This window comes from Plectrocnemia conspersa, unplaced genomic scaffold (genome assembly GCF_051122295.1).
Source record: "Plectrocnemia conspersa isolate PC_06_02 unplaced genomic scaffold, ASM5112229v1 ptg000003l, whole genome shotgun sequence".
Taxonomy (NCBI): Eukaryota; Metazoa; Arthropoda; class Insecta; order Trichoptera; family Polycentropodidae; genus Plectrocnemia; species Plectrocnemia conspersa.
Window position 1 is genome coordinate 15,572,130 of NW_028277167.1, and position 22,043 is coordinate 15,594,172.

Consider the following 22,043-nt stretch of genomic DNA (forward strand, 5'->3'; position numbering starts at 1 on the left):
GCTTCTTCACGCAACACTGAGGAACAACAGTCAGTCTTCAAGTCTCGCTCGCCTACTGCGCCGTGCTTTACTGTTACGCCGATCGAACACACCGAATATTATTTTATTACACATATTTCTAAAATAAATTACACTTTCTTAAAATGAAACATACAAAGTTATAGACGTTAATATTTTTCTTTATATTTTTTCTTAATTTTCCAAAATTAAAAAAATGGCGTTTTACAAGTACGCTTGTGTGTTTTTGTGCATCGTGTTTGTCGTTTTTGACCATCCGGTCAAATGTCAGGAGTATTTTCAACAAGTGAGTACAAAGAACTGTCTCAAATAGTATTCTATATATGATAATAAAAAAATGTATGCAACGAATATTTATATTACTTCTTATACATCATTAATTTAACAGTATAAATACAGCATTAGATTAAACTTTTTTACAAAAAATATTAAGTATAAGACAATAAAGTATAAATTTCCGTAAAGTAATAAAATAAATTGTAGTAAATCATATTGATGTTTAATTAAATTAAAATGTTATGCATTTAAAAAATATTAAAAGCTATAAAATAAATTATAAATTTTAAAGCATTCTTTTAGATAAAAATAACTTTATTAATGTCTAAAAATAACTACATAATTTTGTTCACGAATCTGCCAGAAAAGTGTATGAAAGTGGCAGAAAATTATTATCTTACTATTACTGTAGTAAATTACTTTAATTTAAAGAATTAATATGTAACATACAGTTTTTTATTCTACCAGTATAGATGACAAATTTGGAATTAGCCAATTCACATTTAAGGCAATCGATCTACTTGTCAGTCGAGAGTTTATTTAAGCACCTCAATTATTAATTGAGCAAAATGCTTACAGTCAAATTTATTTATATTAACAATATATTAGATAATTTTTAAGGAAAACCTTTAAAAAATACTACGGGAAAATAGTTTTATTAGGAACTAATGTTTTCGATGATTTCGATGTATAAAACACACAATTTAGTGATGTCTAACTAAGGTTTCAAGAAAATTCACTACAGCATGAGTAAAGCGATTTATTTAAAATAATGATTTAACTAATCATGCAATTATGTTATGTTATTATTTGGATTGAATTGAATTATTTAGGGATTAAATTTCTTAATAAATATATAAATTATATTTACAAGATATCTTCAAAGAGAAATTCATAGCTTTTAGGGGCACTTTACTATTGATTATACAGATACTATAAACTGTATAAAAAATAATAGAATTCATTTAAAAATAAAGAATTAAAATATTATATATACATGAGATAAAAAACTGTAAAAATACTTATAACAATATTTATTTATTTATTGTTAGTCTTTCTTTGCAGCGTGACAGGCGTTAACCCAATGCGTTACAATGGGTAAACAAGTAGTGAAACACCAGATTAAAATCAAAGTCTGTAAATCAGTAACGTATATTTTATTAATTATAAACTATTATTACAGCTTACAGATAATATACGTCACTATACATGACTTAATTCAATTTAAGTTATTCATCCGTGAGATTAGGAATATCTAGAAAAACCTAATTTATAATGACCGATCGGAATAATAGTCATATAGTAATCATTAATTCAGATCTTCTAGACACGATATAAATTTAAAAAATACTATGGCTAATATGTGATTAGAACAAAGGTCTTTCAAATATTAAATACATGCTAATACCACTGGTCTAATATGTACTCATACTGTTTTATTTTAATTAAATTTAATTTAATTATTAAAACAAAATTTCTAACTTAGGATCATTTATTAGTTTATAAATACTCTTGATATGAGAGGTTATGAACAAGATTTTACCCGTATGTTGATAATTAAGCTTGTTATTATTTTTCTACGAATAATTTGTAATTATTATACAAATATTCCCTCGTTAGATTAAATTTATATATAATTATTTTTTAAGTAAAATCGAATTCAGTTAAAAGTAACTATGAATTTGTATATTTTTTTTCTGTGGCTATTTACAATGATTAATCTTCCATGTTGGTGCGTGTGTAGTGCACACGCATTTGCGTACATGAAAGATATTATAGAAGAATAAGAATTCTCAGGCGAACCAATCCTTTTTCCGGTTTGCCGCCTGTTAACGCGCTCATTGAAGCATTGAAGTATCCGCACGGTCCTTACACAATTTAAGCCTAATGCAACAATAAAACTAATCAATGCAGTTTTTTCTGCTTATTTTCATTTCAACTATTACTGTAACCGTACTTCCACATTTTCTTTACGGTACATCCGCTGAGAAATTTCCCCTGCAATTTCACCAATGCACCGATCTCTTTACGCAATATTCCGTGAACGTTCGTTTCCTTTTATTTCTAAAACTTTTGAACCGTAGCGAACACAATGGCGTCGTTTGTCGAGTGCGATCGAAAGATGACACTTGTGACAATTAAAAGTTAAACTGACTATTAGCGATACGTGTATATCATGCGTCACGAAAATGGCCTGTATTGAACTATAATTACTGAAGATTTGTTTCTGATTGATGATTGTCACATTGGCCTTGTCGAACAGAAGCGAAGGCGTGGCGAAAGCGAGCCGAGGCGAAAGTGAACCGAGGCAAAAGCGAACTGCAGGACGATGGATACGGAGACGCCACATAGCTAGTCGTGTGGAGAAAGAATTGACGCCTAAGTATTCGCTAAATTAATTTTGAAAATGTTATAAAGTGAAACAGATTCAGACGACGATATTTGACTGTTTTATTATTAAAAAATAAGAAAAATGCCATAGAACTTGGGTACACGACATAAATAAAACCCGGAAAGACTATGGAGAGTATCATAGGGTCTGTAATTTAATCTCATAAAGCCAGATTTTACACTTACTTTCGTATGACGTAGGTTACACGTTCAGTCTGCCAGCAGTTCAGTCTATGATCTTGATCGTAAAAATACTGATAGTGGACTGATAGACTGACGGATGATATTACACGACCAGTCGAGACTGACATCAGTCTTCTTGAGAACGCTTTCGGGTGATACGTTTTCTGCGGAAAATATAAAGCGACGTGCTGTTATTTACATAATTATTTGGTTAAAACCCAACCACGGCTTTATTTGGCATCGAATTGGAAAATCACAAAACAAGATGGAAATGAATTACTTGATTTGGAGCCCATTAGCACTCGAAATTCACCAAACGATGTAAAAAGGATAAAAAAAAAATTTTATTCACTATTTCTAAATATTTGACTGTATTCATTTATTAGGTTATGTTGTATTCGTTTTAGTAAATGCATTAAATATTTTAAGCGTTTTTATTTGAAAATAATATACTCGATTTTGTCCAAAAAACGAAGATATTGAAAGTTCCAACCCTTCGGAGTATAAACATCATCTGCCCCGGCCCCTGATCTTAGAGACGTTATTATTTTTTTTAATTCTCAGCGGTAATTTGATCTTAATGTTTTTTTTTTTAATATCGTTGATGGTGGCCAGAGGTTTAAATTTTTTATAAATTATCAACAACCTTTCCAAAGCTTCATTTCTTTTATACTTATTTACATAATTCTTATGGGTTTTATCCTAGAAAATAGGCAATGATTCTTATTAAAACTGGCAAATAATAAATTGCCAGTATTTCTTCAATTGTCAATCAGTATATTAAATAAAAAAACTTTAAAATAAATAAGGCTACCTCCAAATCACCGAACAATGGTTCGTCCATTTCGCAATCGACGTGTAAAAAAGTGGACGATTTAGTGGCAGAAGTAAGTCACAGGTGTCGAGGTCGCAGTAAATTGTCTCAATTAGGCACATCTCGGGGAGGAAGTCGGCAAGGACTGATCATGTCATGGTTGGCTTCGCTGGAGGACGTCCTCTACGACATTAGTGTTAAAAGAACGAGATCTACTCTTCGCAAATGTTTTAGCAATTTTCAGCATGCACGTTCACGGTGACATTGATAGACATTTATAAGCATTTAGGTCACAGGAAATGACATATTTATGTTTATATTGTGCCTTTTTATCATGAGCAGATGATCTTGAGTAAATGGCGAATAATTATATTTTGATTGTGAATCTAAGTGGCCTATTTATTAAATTACACTTAATATATAATCATATTCATCTTTATTACGTCTACATATAACTTTCTGAGATTAAGATTGGTTATTAAAAGCCGGTTCATCAGAAAAGTACTAAAATATGAGATTCGAGCCCAGAACTTTCAGGCATTAGTCACCAACCAAGTCACCATTTCAAAGTTCCCACTAGATTGTGACTATAATACTAATATATTGTATGATTTTTAATGTTACTGTAACGAGTAACATTATCACGTTGTACGCACGCTGATGATTTGATATAAAAATAATTGATATATAAACAATGGTGTGGTTACATTGATTTTTTATGCAAGCTCATTTAGCAGCATTTATAATACAAATTTCGTACCTGTATAGGACCACCCTTGAAGCATAAGATGAAATTAGTCTTGCTAAAGATTGCATAAAGGACAAAAAAACTATTTGCTTTAGCCTTTAATTATTGGCGACTTTCGAGGAACAATTTTTTCTGCGATAGCATGATACATACATAGGAAGCACTTAGCAAATGTATCTGAACAATGGATACAGTCGGTGCCAATACAAAGGAATTCGGTATCCTAATGTATTGTGTAAGCGTTTTTTTTTTTATAAAACTGGTTTTAGTTGTTGGCAGCATTGTTATTACATACACTAAAATATTCTAAACGTTTCTAGAATTATGCACAATGTTCTAAAAATAATTTAAAATGCTGTGAAGTCATCTAAAGATGTTTTATAACTGGGAAGTAATTTCAACTTTGTTAGAAATCTTGCTATAATTATTTAAAAAGGTGTCAGTATATACTGGGACCATATTGTCTTGGGAAATATAAAAGTAAAATCTTAATTTGTTTTATAATTAGTGATAGGACGGGTTTGCGTTTATTATGACACTATTTTTAGTTAAACTATATTATTAAGAGTAATGTATTATTTACGTATGGTTTGAGAAACTGGCAAATGGTTTGCTCCAACACATTTTGTTTTATAATCATACATACATAACATAACCATCTAAGCAAATATAAATATAATATATACTACATATTAAATTTTTTTGTAAGGGAACAATATCAAACTTGGGTGAAGCGATGCAGTTTCTTCGTGATTATGATCGAGAAGCTGCTGGTATGTGTTACAGGTAAAATGTTAAATTAACATATAATATATTTATCAACTTATCAACAATGAATCAATATTCATACAAAATTGTCATTCTTTTACAGAGTAACCATGGCTCAGTGGCGATTTGTTACGAACATAACCGACACAAATAGGCGTCGGATGCTGGAAGAGCTGACTTTGGGTAACAAACTTGAACGGCTATCATGGAGGAAAGCCGCTTCTTACAGTTGGAGACAGTTACCAGATCCTATGGCTCGCCGTCAATTATCAAAAATAATTTTACCTTCAAGAGCTGCCTTACCGGACGATAAATATGCAGAGGTACATTCAATCTACATTCAATGTTAATTGAATTTATTTATTAACGATGATACAATGAAATGTTTTAGATTCATCAGTTGATATCGGAGATGAAAGAGACATATAATTCAGCCAAGATATGTCCTTATAGTCACAGTATGTTATCGCCCGGATCAAAAGTCATTCCAAATTCTGGTTTTTATCAAACATATTCAGATCATTCAACGCAAAGGGGGCAAACAATGTACGGATCGTTAAGTCCGGTGTCTTCGTTTCAAGTTCAAGACTCAAATAGTTATAATAAATATAATATACCAAATCAATACGGCACGCAAAAACCAGAAGAAGGTGAAAGTTATTGTGATATGCAACTAGATCCGGAAATTTCGAGAATTTTGGCACATTCGAGAATAGAAAGGGAATTGATCTACGTTTGGAAGAGTTTCAGAGAGAAGACTGGTCCAAAGTTGAAGAACAGATTTATGAGATACGTTCAATTGGCAAATCAAGCTGCTAGATTAAATGGTAAAAAAAACAAATATCAATTTAATTAAATATATTATAGAATTATATTAAACTTTTTAAAACTGATATTGTAAGCATTAATACTTTATAATTTCATAATCATGCTATCGTATACAAAAAGATCTTAAATATAGACACATATGATATTGATCACGATTACGAACTTAATTATTGTCAGCAAAATTGTTTTATCAGCCAATAAACCAGTCATCCAAACATCTTTTTCCATTGTTGAATAAACAGACATATCAGTACAATCTTCAAATGTTTAATATTTAAGTACTAAAATTGTATCGCTTCTAAAAGTAATATAATTTTATATATTTATTACTAATGAATATTTATATAAAGTATTTATATTCAATTTAATGAATAATCTCTGTATATATCTCTGGTAAAGAGACTAACCTTACTGACCTTTTTAATAAAACCAAAAGATAAAGCAATCGGGATAACAACCAATGGTGTCATTTTTAAACAACCGTACCCCATAAAGTAATGGCTGATCATCTGAACTAATTCTGGCATCTGATTGCTTTATTTGTCTGGTTTTAATTAAATCTTTCGAGTTACATGATTTGCTTTAAATATACACTAATAAACATGTATGTCTGATATAGATTCTGGTGTTATATGAATATTATTTTAATAGGATTTAACGATGCTGGTGAACAAGTCAGATCACAGTATGAAGATCCATCTTTTGAGGATAATTTACAAGAAGTCTATAATCAATTGCAGCCTTTATATAAACAACTGTTTACGTATGTAAGAAGAAAGTTAATTCAAAAATACGGTGAATCGAGCATTCGACCGGATGGACCTATTCCTGCACATCTACTAGGCAATATGTGGGCTCAGAATTGGAAGTCGATTACTGATATTGTGATGCCATTTCCTCAAACACCTAATTTAGACGCAAGCTCAGAACTTTTAAGACAGGGTTTTACACCACTCAGGTATGTATCATAAAATAATTAACATATGAATAGGTAATATATTGCAATATCAAATTGTTATAGAATGTTTCAATTGGCTGAAGAATATTACACATCAATGGGATTGAAATCAATGCCACCAGAATTTTGGAGAGGATCAATGATTTCAAGGCCCACAGACAGAAATGTGCAGTGTACGGCTAGTGCATGGGATTTCTGCAATAGAATGGATTATAGGTTTATATAATAACTACTAATATATTGATGTATTATCATTTTATTACAATTGCTTATAATCTAGGATTAAGCAATGTACGGAAATTACAATGCAAGATTTGATATCTACTCATCATGAGATGGCACATATACAATACTACCTTCAATATTCAGAACAGATTCATCTTTTCAGAGACGGAGCCAATCCAGGTATTCCTAAACATCAATATTTGAGTATTAATTATTTCCATCATTCATGAAAGTTGCTTTTATATTGACTCTGAGACAATCTAATGAGTGCAGTACTCATACTTAACTCAAACTTGAAAAAGTATTTTGCTTAGCCTTTACGCATGTAGAAAACTGATAAAAAAAACACCTTATTTCGCAAGGTTTCTTCATACACTAAAAAAATATAAGTAGCTACACATCTGTTACAACACTTATTATATCCAATACTGTCAGCTAAACTTAATCATGTCATGTCCAGTTTGTAAATGCAAGTTAAGATGAAAAGATTCACCTGCAGAAAAAATATGACACTTTCACTGTGGCTGGTATTTTTGCATGCCGTTTTGCACTTTGTTAATATGTGGTGGGCACCTAATCTTAATATGAACACTTAATATGAAGTTCTAATATTCCACTGCTGATTTTATTGCTTTTGACGTGAATTATAAACAGCGACCTCCTTAAATGTGTTCATAAAAATACATGTCATTTATTGAAATACTGTGAATCTTAATGAAATGGAAATATTAAAAAAATGACCACTGATTAGCCAACTTTTGCTCTTATTGGAAAAAGCTAAAATGCCGACCCTACAAAATTTCATTTAAGAAAGGCGAATATCTTACTGCTTTCTATTGACCTCACAACTATGCTCAAATGACTAAAGGTTCCCAAGAGCACTGGTTTATCCAGAAGAACTAAAGAGCAGGCCTGGTATACGGGTGTAAGATGTGGACATTATAGCATCGCCGGTATAACAATAAACTGTACGAGTTGTATCGGGAACCTGATATTGTCAAGCATATATTAATAAAATATAACATATCCGATCAGTCCTGCATGGACAACTTGTAAACTGCGAAGAGGTTAACATTTTATGAAACTGAGAGTATTAGGAACGTAGGTAAATCGCGACTGCATTGGCTAGATGGAATTTAAAAAGATCTCAGAAGACTCGTCATCAGCAATAGATGCTAAAAAATAACACTGAATAAGTCAAGGATCACTCAAGGCTGTAACTCTATGATATTTTGGGAGCCTATTTATATATTTATTTATTCATTCTTTATGGCCAAAACTTGATTGAACTTTTGTAACACTGACGTGACGGTGGCAGAGGGCAGTATATTCTTCTAGTGAACCTCGACGGAAAGACAATGGCCGGTGGTGCCTCGTTTACCGTTCACTCGCATATATTTTGATAACAAACATATAAACTCTATTATCAACTTTTAATAAAATATTACTATAGCAGTCAAATCTGTGTGTAATTGCCACCCATCAGCATCAAAATATATTTTAAACCATTAAAAAGTATGCTACAATTACTACGCAAGCAAAAAGATACTGAATTCTGTGGATATATATTAGTTAAATATATCTAACAATATACTTTGATAGAATTGCTTCTTAGTATCATTTATCCAAGAAATGGACGTTTTATTATAATAAAACTTCCCTTGAAAATCTATTCCTTTTAGGAATTGATATTTTTAAAAGTTGAGTTTCAAAAGAAATTCAAAACAAATACTATGATTGAATTGAAAGCTTGTTACTCATAGACGTATCTTTGAAAGTATTATACTTTTGCCATTTTATCCTTTTACATAAAAAAATTACTTACCGGTTCTCTTAACACAATATATTTCGCCTACATAATCAAGTAAATGTTAACACCCATGCTTTAATATAAATGCATGGGTGTTATCATAACATGTATGACTAACTTTTGGCATTTACTTATATAATATAATGAGTTCTAAATTTAGTAAGAGTATTTCCTAAAAATGAGCCGGAATTATTGAATATTCGATCAAATTTTGTATGAATATTTAATGAGCAATAATGTACAATATTTTTTTGCATTTCACTCAAAAGTAAGTGTTTAATGTCGGGGACAATTTAAATGAGCAATATATAAAATAATCGTTGTATAAAATGAATGCCATTAGTTTGTGCATTAGTGATGGATAGATTAGATGCGATCCAGTGAGTATTGGTCAGAACAGTGAACACATTATGAATATCTCTTTGCAACGAATCCTTTTCCAAAGAAAAAATCCGAAGATTTACCTTACATAAATGCACAAACAATTCGTTTTATGGGACAAACTATTTATTTATATGCACATATCTCTTAAAATAATTCCCGGTTAAATCACACCCTTTTATGTCTGATATTACGTCTAGAAGTCACATTTAAATACATTTTTCAATATGGTTGTAAAATGAGGTTGGGTATTGAATGGTTTTATAACATAAAATAACTAAAAATAACAAAAATTGAATATTTACTCCTAGCATGATACAATCAGTCAATTTATTTAAACTATTTTTAGCTTTTCACGAAGCTGTTGCAAATGCTATGACGCTTTCAGTATATAATATACCTCATTTGCATCGCGTTGGACTCTATAACAATAGGTAATTAAAGTTTTTAAACCATACATTATTGTTAATTTTTCATTAATATTTATGTTATGATTTTAGAACACATGATAATTACGAAGTAACGATGAACTTTTTGCTAACTATGGCTTTAGAAAAAGTAGCATACTTACCATTTGCATATTTAGTCGACCAGGTTTTTTCGCTTACATCTATTTCAACGAATATGTATTTCATCTTTCTTAATATTTTTATATTTTGTAGTGGCGTTGGCAAATTTACAAAGACGGTGTCACAAATATGAATTCTAAATGGTGGGAATTAAAATTGAGATATCAGGTACTATATTATATTAATGTCAAATAGTGATTATAAAAAAAAACATAGCTAAATACTATGAATTATTTCAAGGGAGTTGTTCCACCTATATCGAGATCGGAAGCTGACTTCGACCCCGGCTCAAAGTATCACATTATATCGGATCAGGTATTTATATTTTTATAAAAATATTATTATAGTATTGAATTTATATAATCGTATTTGTTTTGTGTATAGGAATATGTAAAATACTTCTTGGCGACTATCTTAGAGTTCCAAATTTATGATAATCTGTGTATGGCTGCTAATCACAATGGTCCGTTGCACGAATGCGATCTTTATAGAAGTAGAGAAGCCGGACGACTCTTGAGGTATAATCATTCTTAATAACTTGTAATTGATTGTATAATAATGTTTATTTTTTTAGTGATGTGCTACAAATGGGCTCGTCGTATCCGGCGTCAGAAGTGATTAGAAAATTGACGAGGGGGAAGTCGACGAGGATATCGCCAGAGTCGCTCGTCAAATATTTCAAACCGTTAGAGTTGTGGTTGAGAGTACAAAATAGAGACGAACCTGTGATCGGTTGGATTAGTAATTATGAAGATATGGGTTTATTTTCACCGTACGGTAGTGAAGCAAGTAGATGTAATGTTCTTAATAAGTTTATTTTAGTCGTTACAGTGATTGTTTATTATGTATTTATGAAATAAAAATTGTTTTAGTTGATTGGTTTTGTGTTTATTTTGATATTAAATAAGAATAACTATATTTTAATTTTTAAACAATTTAATTTATTGACTATCAGTTCTCAGCACACATATACACAAAGGTAAAATTGTTAAAAATACTTAATAATAAATGCATTGTTTTTATAATTTTTGTACATATTTTTTGAGAGGTATTTATTCTTGATATATTTTTATGTTAAGCACATTTTTTTAATGTAACGATAAAAAAATATGGTTTGACTAAGAATATAATATTTACTACCTCCCTAAAATTTTATAATATATTTCTTAAAATTAAAAAAAATTATGACAAAGACTTTGATAAAAAAATATAAAATTCTTGATCTTTTAAAAGTAAAAAATATATTTATTGAACCTACAATGTGAAAATAGAAGCGTAAGTTTAGTAATATTGTAAAAAGAAAACTTATAATTAAAATATACAATAAAACATATAACACAATTATCTTGATAAATAAATTGATAGCACAACTCAAATAAATGTCATACTTGTAAAAATGTTTTTAAAACACTTGATACTTGCCGTTTTATCAACAGCAAGTTACATCAGTTTTATGTAAATATAAAAGGAGATAACTCCATTCCAGCCTGCGGGTTACTAAAATCATTCGATACATTATTTTCTTAAAATCGTTAACATAAGGGTTCATGTGTTACATTGATGGCTTAGTTATTTTTTTATTACAGATTATATTATTGCTCGTGAGATTGAAACTAAGCTGATAAATTAGTTATAATGAAATTAAATATAGAATGATGATAACAAATTAAAAAAGTAATTCACAGTTATTACAACACAAATGTTAATAAATTTATGTACAGATAAAACAATTAATTTACTATCACAATTATTGCTTAGATTATATTTACAATCATTCGTTTTTTTCTGCCAAATTTTGAACTTCGTCATCATTAACATTATTACTAACACTTTGTTCTAATTCGTTGTCATTACTTTCAGTCTTTTTAATGTCAATCGATGGTATTCTTAAAACAATCTTATCCAAATCTAACGTGTTTTGATCGTATATCTTATGATCGTGACTGTCTCCCCAGCTGATATTTGACAATCTGTTCGGATTGTTAGCGACATCGGTATCTTTATTCAATCTTATATTCACACTTTTCTGATCTTCTTGATTAACGACGGGCGTGTGAGAAACTTCTGAAGCACACAGACTTCCCGGATCGAATCCTATATAAGAATCCGGAGAATCTATCCTTCCACTTTCTGCACACCTGTTGAGGAAATTGAGCATTCTTTCTTTATACTCTGAGCTGCTTTCGCGTCTTGGAAAATCAGACGATTTATCATTCACACTGCTGTACATCAGCAATCCATTTTCGTTTGGGTTTGTGTTGAGAAAATATCCTCCATTTTCTTGTTGACTTTGGAAGAACTTCTTTATTTTATTATCTTTTGGGTAATGTTCTATTAAATCGGGCTGCGGTGGTAAAATTTTTGTGTTCTTTGGTAAATGTTTTGTGTTGTTGCCTTTGATTTCAGAAACGACTTGCATCGTTGTATTATTTCCTCTATTGTTAAAAGCGTCGTCATCTGGATAATCGGCTCTCATTCCATCCCAAGCAATTTTCAAACCGAGTAATGACCAAATGATCTCGACTATTGTAGCAATCAGTATATTGATTGACAGTACTTTTCTAGTTTGATCTTGCCTTTTTTCTTCGCCTATTAATGGTATATTACGATTCCTCAATTCTTCCAAAGGCACTGCTACTACGTAATATATCGTTTTATTATTATCTTCATATTCAGGGTTCAATTTACTGACTTCAAAATGAGTATTTGTGAATATATTTTCGCTTGTAAAATAATCCATAAAACGCAATCCATTCTCATTGATGGTTGTAATCCACGTTGTTATCAAACAGAGCGCAACTATAGACATAAGAGTTGAAAATACAGATGAAAGGAAGAACCACGTTATACTGTGATCGAGATACCATTTTCTCCAAGCTACAATAGCAGCAAATCCAGCAATAAAAGCACCTAATGCAAGTAAACAGGGACTCAATACTAACAAAGCTATTGATTCTTCGCCTTTGTTTACTTTTAAGATAATTGGCATTTTTTCATATTGATCAGGTGATACAGTACTATTTACATCAATTTCTAAGGAAATGTCTTCATTGAAAATAGATTCTGATGGGTTATCAAATATTTCGTCTTTGTTAAATGAAATCACTTTATCGGTAGCCGTATTTGGATTGTACAATGCTAAACAGGCTAGAAGAAAACATGTAACACCCAACGCTAAATGAACCCACGCAAATCCAAAAACAGTAGAAGCCGAATATCTTCTTTCAGATGGATACTGACCACGTGGGTCAAACTGTCTTTTAACCTTTATTGTATAAATGTGTTCCATTTTCTACTTCAAATACTTGCTTTCACAGAAGAATAGTTTCTAAACACATTTTTTTAACTTTCTCTCAATGTGCATTGTCTTTGAGATGCATTGCTTGTATATGCATAGCTGGTCTCTGTAGTTTCCTTTAGATCTGAAAATAAAAATAATAAAATTGAAATAAAAATATTGTAAAAGACATTCATCAGTATTAAAATTTACAGCAGTGACCGTTAAAACCGCTTGTTTAATTTAAATAATTGACACATGACTCCCTGTTCATTTAATCAATTTCAATTCGCCCTACCTTAGTTCTAAGTAATTGACTCAATTTCTAACGGTCAAGGCGCAATATTTTTATAACCGACTATTTAATATCTAAATAAAGTTTAATAATGTTAATTGTAGCTAAAAGTACGAAGCGTATATTATGCAATTAATGCATAAAATATATTTTTATTATCATTTAATATACAATAAAATTATAATATCTAATTTATTTATCATATATGTCAAGTAAACAAATATTAACACTAGCTAAAAAATACAAGCAATTAATTTACAATATAATACACTATGTACAAGTTTGACAGTTAAAATTTTTGACAACTATGGCTATAACCTTCAAAAAACCGACCATTGTTTATTTACTCCCATATCGCGTAAATATTTTATTTAAAACTCATGGAGGCATTATAAAACTATGATTACATGACAGTTGAACACAAAGACAAATGCACACAATGACAATTGAACACACCGATAATTAAACACAAACCGCAAAAAAGTTTGAAACGGTACGAATAAAATAAATTATAAGGATTTAGATCATTTAACCATCATGAGGTACTTTAACTTGTCATAACTTCCTATAATTTGGTCATAACAAATTATTGGTAAAACGATAATTTATTTAAGTATTAAGAACAATCTAAACAGAAAAATAATTTGAAAAATAAAATAATATATACAGATTTTAAGTAGTGTCTGCGATAATTAAAAATAAATATATATCATCAAAATTTTCGCAGTGCGGTCAAATAAATTTTGATAATTTAAAAAATGTTATTTGATAAGATATCGCCAAAAAAATATATTTTATCTTTAGAATTATTCATTTATACATATAGCAGAGTCAATGAAAACAAAAATCGGGCAAAATTTTATATTGTAACAACACTATAAAGTTCTACCCGATTTGTGTCTTTAAAAAATCTCATCCTTTATGTACCAATAACGAGCGATTACCCTGCATCAACATCAACTGCCGAATTACATATATAATATTTTGTATTGGTAATAAATGTAAGTTAGTAATAAATTATCAATCTTGTGGGAAAGCGATATGATAATAAAATTGTGTTTTTTAAATTATAAGCATTAAATAAATCCCACCATGCGTTGATTACATTTATTAATAATTATCTATTGACAGTTAACAAAAAGAAAAATAATAATGTCCCATAATGATCCGATTCCCACGCATTTCAGTAATGCTAATATGTAAAAATCAAAAGTGACGCGCGTGTGAGAAAATAAACGCGCGATGATGAAAATAAAAACAAAACTCGTTTTTATTTTCATCATTGATTATCATGCAAATGTTTTTTTAGAAAATCACGCTGAACATCCAACTGTCGCTTTCATGCGCCGTCGACCTCTTTTGGCGCAAGATTTTTAAAACGTAGTGTTGCCAGTGTAGATTTTTTAAATTATATTTATGTAACGGACAAATGGCATAACTGCCAAGATAATAATTTTATCGTAATTATTATTAATTAACCTTTGGGTTCAAAATGTAATGGTTCACTATCAAAAACAAATAATGGCTAGCCTAAAAACAGAGTAGCGTTATCAACAATAAAGCAAATATACGTTAATAAGTATATTTTTATCAATAAACTTCTTCACGATTGTATGATAAAATGATTTTTTCCTTTTTCATATTTATGCCTATATTTTATTATATTGTAAATCGTGATGTTTCGCCGCAGTCGTGAACTATCTAACATTTTCTAAATGTTAAAGTAATGTCAACACACACCTCGAGTATCAATGTGTTCCACTTTTTACGATGCCCTTATTAACTTTATAAAGATATTTTTTATAACATGGGCGTAAAACTATTGTTGTATTCTATTAGGAATTAATGATTAGCTTGACTTCAAAAATGTTTGTGTTGAATATTAAAAAAAAACATGTTTAGAGAAGACCCTGAGAAAAACCGGTTAGGGCGGTCCTGAAATTATGAGCAACTGCTCAGGGATCCTTCGTATGCTTATAGTTATTGTTTTGAGATGGAAGGAGATTATCTTTTTAATGGGTTAAATATTATTAATATGCCTACTGATATATAAAACTTATAAGTAGATTGAAAAGCAATTAAAAAATACCAGTAACAGCTATAAACTATACTATATTAAATTTATATATAAAACTTTTGCGATGGTTATTTCATTTTAAAATTCAATCACCCCGGGCAAAGAACAACTCACATATAAAACCGGATTTATTTGAATCATTAAGTTCAGAAAGGTTCCATGTTCAATTTTTTTTAAAGAAAATTACTTAATTATAAGGCTTGATAAAGAAATTGTGAATGTGAAATTTTGTTCAGATATTTATATAAAAAATCATGAGAATTAATTTTGCGATATATTATTAAATATTATTGAAATCCTCTATTCATAATCAATATTTAAATGCGTGGATACTATTAATGATTTATTATTACATATACAAATTTTATCAACTAAATAAATAAATAAAAAAAATATTTATAATGTTGAGTAAACTAAATAGGAAAATTCAGTTTTACATCGCAATAAAATATTTATTTATGTAAATCTTCCGTTACCCAATTCCCAATGCGTAACAAAGCGCTATGGGCAAGCTGCACAGGCGTTCGCCTGGGGTGCTAGCTCTAAAGGGGCGCAAAAAATCAAAATAAAAGTGTAAAATTTCTTTCAAAACTGGTCATGATGCACGTACACGCGATAGACCTCTAAGAAGTAGAGAACAGTTATAACTATTTCGTAGAGATAGTAGACGATATTTAAAAATAACCTTAATTTATTTAAGCTTATAAATGCTACAATACACCTAATTAATTGTTAAACTAATTTATAAATAATTTTTGACATGTTAATTGCACCGAGTTTCTAAAAACGCAATTTTTATTAATGCTTAAAACTGCAAAATATATTGTAATAACTTTTTAAAATATATATAGATAATAAATTTACATTTATTAAAAAGGGATTGCACTGAAATTTAATGTTATATTTTCAATGTATGGATTTTTAACTCTTCTTATAGTAGAGCGACCCAATGATAGTCTCATGGTAACCATATATTATACTCTCTGCACATCTTCGATCATTAATGAATACTTTGGCTAGCTACTATTATATTCTTTGTTCTGTGGTTACCATACAGTTGTTTATAAAGCTCAGCGTTGATCTAATATTTTTAGGTCTTGAGTTTTAAATTTTAAATTGCTTATCGTTAATTTGAATTACTATAAATATCAAAATTATTTGCGAAAGATGGTAAAAGATTGGTGTATGACATTTGAATGTATAATAGCTCGTGTTTTAAATTACTTTATTTTTTATTAAATCTTCCGTTGTAACCTGACAGGCGTATGCCCAACGCGTTACAACGGGGTAAATCTGTACCAACTGAGTAGGTCAATCAAATATAATGAATACCTACAAGTATTAACTACCAGACTGAAAGTCTGGGAATCGGTGACATATATATTATATTATTAATATGTGGGGGGAAGCAACTTAGTTTTTGTCTGGGGGGCTAAATTAGCTAGGGGTGGCCCTGGGAATATAAACACAATCAACAACCACTATGAATGTACATATATTTTATTAATTAAACACTATTGTCATTAAGCAGAACTTGATTTTTTTAATTCACCACAATATTCATCTGTGAGATTAGGAAAATCTAAAATACCCAATCTGAAGTGATCGATAATAATAATCACTAATTCTGATATCCTAGACACGGTAGAAATTGAAAAACTCTAAGGTCCCTATGGGATTCAAATCCAGGTCTTTCAGATATGACTGACTTTTACCACAGATCTATAGTGCCGGTAGAATATTCGTTATTTTTGTTTTTAGTAAAAAACATTCAACACTATGTCGTGAATTGCTTTATAGCAGATGACATTTGCTATCAGTTTTCACTGATGAACTGATGATCAAAAAATTGACGAAAATATCTTTACGATTGATTAACTTTCTATTTTAAAAATAAAATATTCCCCGATTGTTTAATAATCGCCAAAATAACTCCTTTATACAAAGCTGATGATAAGAGACTCACTAACAATTATCTCATTATATCTGTTTTACCAGTATTATCAAAAATGATTAAATCAATTCTAAACATAGTTTTTTTATCACAGTAACAATATGGATTTGGAAACAAATCCAATACAAAATACGCATCTTTTGATTTAATTATTGAAATACAAAGCTTAAACGATAAAAATAAAACAAGACTTAAAAAGAGCTTTTGACACAGTAAATCATAAAATATTATTAAAGAAAATAAAACGTATTGGAATAGTAAGGACCAACATAAAATTTATTAAGAAAAAAACTATTTAAATAAGACAACAAGTAGTTGTAATAAGTGGTACATAAAGGGTATGTGAGGTGGTGAAATGTGGAACTCCACAGGGTTCTATTTTGGGACCTTTATTATTTAATCTATACATAAATGATTCAACCCTATGTAAATTTGCAGATTGAATTCAACTGTAAGCTGATGATACAACTCCAAAACATGTAAAGAAACATGCAGAGTGATTTGATCCATATTAGTGATTGGATGAGATTAAACAGATTAACAACTAATGAAAAAAAAACAACCATGTGATATTTATTGATAATTTTAATATCACAATCACAGTAAATAATTTTCTAATCACAAAAACTGATAATATAAAATTATTATGTCTACCTTTAGATACAAATTAAAAATGTTATACCCATATTGAATATATAATAAAAAAAAATTTACCAACGTCAAAAATTTTATACAGGTTTCAAAATATATTATCGTATAAAACTAGATAAAATAATATAATGCACATATTCATAGTCATTTAATATATATTTATTGCGTTTGGGGATTTACAGGTAATTTAAATTAAAATCACATCAGGTTATTCAAAATAATCCTATGCAGATTTTGTTAAATTTGCCTTTCTATATTCACACGAAAGACATGCATAAAAATTAAAATTTTGCGTATAGCTATTCTACCAAATGAACTAATAATGGTAACTAAAAAATGCTAGAGGGAAAATTGATTATAAGTACTAAATTTAAATTCGGAAAACAGCTACATAATTATGAAATTAAATCTGCCAATGATTTACACATCCCTCAAGCATTTTCTGTGAAGTTCGGCACAAATTCTTTAAAATAAATTGCATTTAAAACCTTTTATAATTTACCAAAATCAACTGAGAATAATTGCAAAGAAATTAAAAAGTATTTTTTTATTGAATTCGTGCAACTTTAATCAAATAAAATTAAATGAAAAAAGAATACATATGTAATATTACTATATAATTGTTATTTTTATTTTTCTTAACCATGCTTCTTATATATCTTATTTGTTCCTTTAAAATTAAATAATAAATATTAAAAGTGTACGTATTATATTTATAAATTTAATGTATCAAATTGTAACCGCAGAATGAGTTATTTATTAATCATGCGAATTACGTAAATAAATTCTAAATGAAATACCAAAACGGCTAACAAAATATTTCGGTAAAGGTTAAAAATTTCTGCGCACGTTGGGTGCCAAAAGAGCCATGAGACTGAATTGAGAGAGGCAATAAAATCTTTACCAGGGTGCAAAAATGTTTAGTGAATATATTTTAAAGCATATATAAATGCTATTTAATTGTCTCACAATACATTGCTTTTGTTATATGTTCTAGAGTAGACTATAATATGTACATATATATGTATGTACCCTTCGAATACTTCCCATACATAACAGTTGTTATTATATAGTCTAATTCTTTTATAAAATGCATTCAAGGTTATTTTTTAATTTGCCATATAAGCTTCTTCTACCTTGTAGTTATTTATATTTTTAGATTAAAATACATATATCGTCATAAATTAATAGCAATAGCTTTCAGTGACTCATGATGTCATGGTTCTAAGAATCTATGATTACTCTTAAGTTGTCTTAAATATATCAATAATTAATGTTTATTAAATCAATTGTAGTCATAGTAACGGATCCCAATTTTCTTATTAAATATATAACATTAGATTATTATTAAATAAATATCAAAGTATTGTGCTCTTAAATACATATATTTTAACTGTATTTTCATATCTGTCTAAATATAAAGCAATACGAAACTGACGCAGAACAATAGGTGTGCTGATAAACTGGAGGTATGCTACTCACGAAGGATGTCAATTAGGAAGCGGTTATTCAGTCCGCGCTCAAGGTGTTCAAATGTTACTTGGTCGGTAACTCGTCACGTAGAACAATCAATAATTCACAAAGGAAAACAATCGGAAAGTTCAGCACCGTGGCACAGTTTATCAGTATGTTTAACCGAAAAAGTCGCTATTGTTACTGGTCGGTATATCGACCACCACTTCACCGCCGACGCACTACCACGCGGCACAACCGTCCGACACACACTGACTGTTTACAAATGGTAATTCGTTGTGCGGCGGGTTCTTTAGATTCTGTAGCACTGTGGCTCCAGCTTTTGGCGAGTCACGAAGTTATCGTAAAATAATATAATAATGTGGTGATATAGTGATAAAATATGAATTCTATAGAACAATCACGTAGTGTTTGAATTGTGAACGTTTGTCATCATTAAATTAACTTTTATGGCACATATTCTAGATATGTAAAAATATATTGTAAATTGTTCACCGATTTATTGAAGAGCATAGAAATAAAATAACTATTAAAATAGTCTTAAGAATAAACAATGGATAATTAAATACTTTTGTTGTAACAAATATAAAACTACTCGTCGTTTATAGAGTTAGTGTCAAATATATTAAAATCCAAGGCTTCCGAAAGATTTTAAACACATTTAAAAAACATTGTACTTCATTTACTTACTTATTAAGCTATTATAAAAAATAATGTAAAAACACAGTGGAAAAAATATACCACAAAAACGTGATATATTTTTTTCACTGTGTTTTTGTTCATCGTCATTTTTGTAATTCTAAAATATCGTTTTCAACCAATAGAATATATGAATATGAAAATAAATGGAATTTATTTTTTGGTATCAAAGGTAGATTTTTCCTCTAATACCGGTATTACCGGTATTGAAATCCGTAATTACAAGGTACATTTTTAAGAAATGTTTTATGGAAATCTTATGAGCACTGCAGTAAATATCGTGTCAGTAAAAACGTTATATATGTGTGTCTATAATGTCCATATATGTCCATGTGTATATGTATAGATCAGGGGTACCTAAACTTTTTGATCCGTATTGAGATTTTTAATGCATGTTGAATCGAATAAAAAATTTTTAGTATTGGAATCATTTATTTATTTATTAATAATCTGACCATATTATCATGGCAACTTTCTCCAATGCGTCATGTTGGCCTTTGTACAAAATAATTAAAAATTTTCATACTTAAATGTTTGAGCTGATGTATAATATATTTAAATCAACTATTTATCAGTTCAAACATGCACTGATATACGAACTATATATGTATTTTAATACACTCATTTCAACATGCCTATTATTATCAAAAATACACTCGAAATGCTCAATTCTGGCATGCATATTAAAGAGATGTGCACCATCCCATATAAATGTTTTAGCTCCTCGTGGCTATCGTAGAAAACCCCATTGTGTCTTGCAAGCTCGTTGAGAAGCTGAATAAGAAACTGGCCGCAACGTTAAGAAAGACGGACGTAATCGCAACTCTCTAGGGCAGGTTTTCCCAAACTTTTCCTGCAATGGAACACATCATAAATCCTAGAATTTAAACGCTTATACTAATGCTAAATAATCAAAGTTAAATAAATTATAAGTGAATGAACTTATTAATGACTACGATGATTTTGGGTACTTGAATTGCAGTCTTCTTGAAATCAAGCACAGTATTAGAAAGTTGATTGACTGTTCATATATGACACTTGTTCTTTAATATTAAATTTTGAAGAAACCACAGTTTCTATATTATTTTTTCTCTTACGTTTGTTAAAATTTCTGTTTTCAACCTTAAATATATTACATAGTTTTTTTTGACAGTTTTGGCAAAATGACATTTTTACGTAAATTTAAACTATTTATATGTTTAAATGTATATGGCACTAATGTTTTGTGAATAATTTACAAATAGTTTTGATTTAAATTTATTTAAATTTTAATCATTAAAACAACACAAACTTATTTGTGAAATAAGTAATATTCCAGCAAACTTGTTTCCTCCAGAATTTAGACAGCGGTATGTTGAATACTTTTAAGTTTTTTGAAGCTGTTGTTTTTTTTAATATTTTTATCAGATTTGTGAACAAAATTATCTTCGCGGCCAACCGATTCGATAACATGGCAACTGACGACAGACTAATGACCGTTGCCTATCTATGCGAAAAGATTGTTCTATATCACTCGCCTCTTAATATAAGAGCAAAAATCTTTAAAGTTTGTTCATGAAACACATATATACTTCCGCGGAACACAGAACATAGTTTGGAAGGCCCTTTTTTATTTTTTTTGCATACAATATAATATTTTTTTGATATT

General features: G+C 29.5%; 2 protein-coding genes across 3 annotated transcripts; one reads left to right on the forward strand and one right to left on the reverse strand.

Annotated features, from left to right (window-relative positions):
• On the forward strand, window positions 1–10,845 carry LOC148236743 (angiotensin-converting enzyme-like). The gene is made up of 13 exons (XM_088183676.1): window positions 1–304; window positions 5,140–5,216; window positions 5,302–5,521; window positions 5,590–6,025; window positions 6,678–6,984; window positions 7,048–7,200; window positions 7,265–7,389; window positions 9,750–9,834; window positions 9,901–9,994; window positions 10,063–10,137; window positions 10,210–10,284; window positions 10,354–10,487; window positions 10,544–10,845. The coding sequence occupies exons 1-13, from the start codon at window positions 215–217 to the stop codon at window positions 10,827–10,829; spliced, it is 2,157 nt and encodes a 718-aa protein (XP_088039802.1). The 5' UTR covers window positions 1–214; the 3' UTR covers window positions 10,830–10,845.
• A 42-nt stretch (window positions 10,846–10,887) lies between these two features.
• On the reverse strand, window positions 10,888–19,949 carry LOC148236744 (uncharacterized). Of its 2 annotated transcripts, none has more exons than XM_088183677.1 (2): window positions 19,706–19,949; window positions 10,888–13,391 (listed from the first exon to the last, which is right to left on the reverse strand). In XM_088183677.1, exon 2 carries the CDS (start codon window positions 13,256–13,258, stop codon window positions 11,741–11,743), a length of 1,518 nt encoding a protein of 505 aa, XP_088039803.1. In that variant the 5' UTR covers window positions 13,259–13,391; window positions 19,706–19,949; the 3' UTR covers window positions 10,888–11,740. The 2 variants fall into 2 exon arrangements, with proteins under 2 accessions (XP_088039803.1, XP_088039804.1); XM_088183678.1 differs by having other exon boundaries at window positions 19,662–19,949.
• Window positions 19,950–22,043: the final 2,094 nt, after the last annotated feature.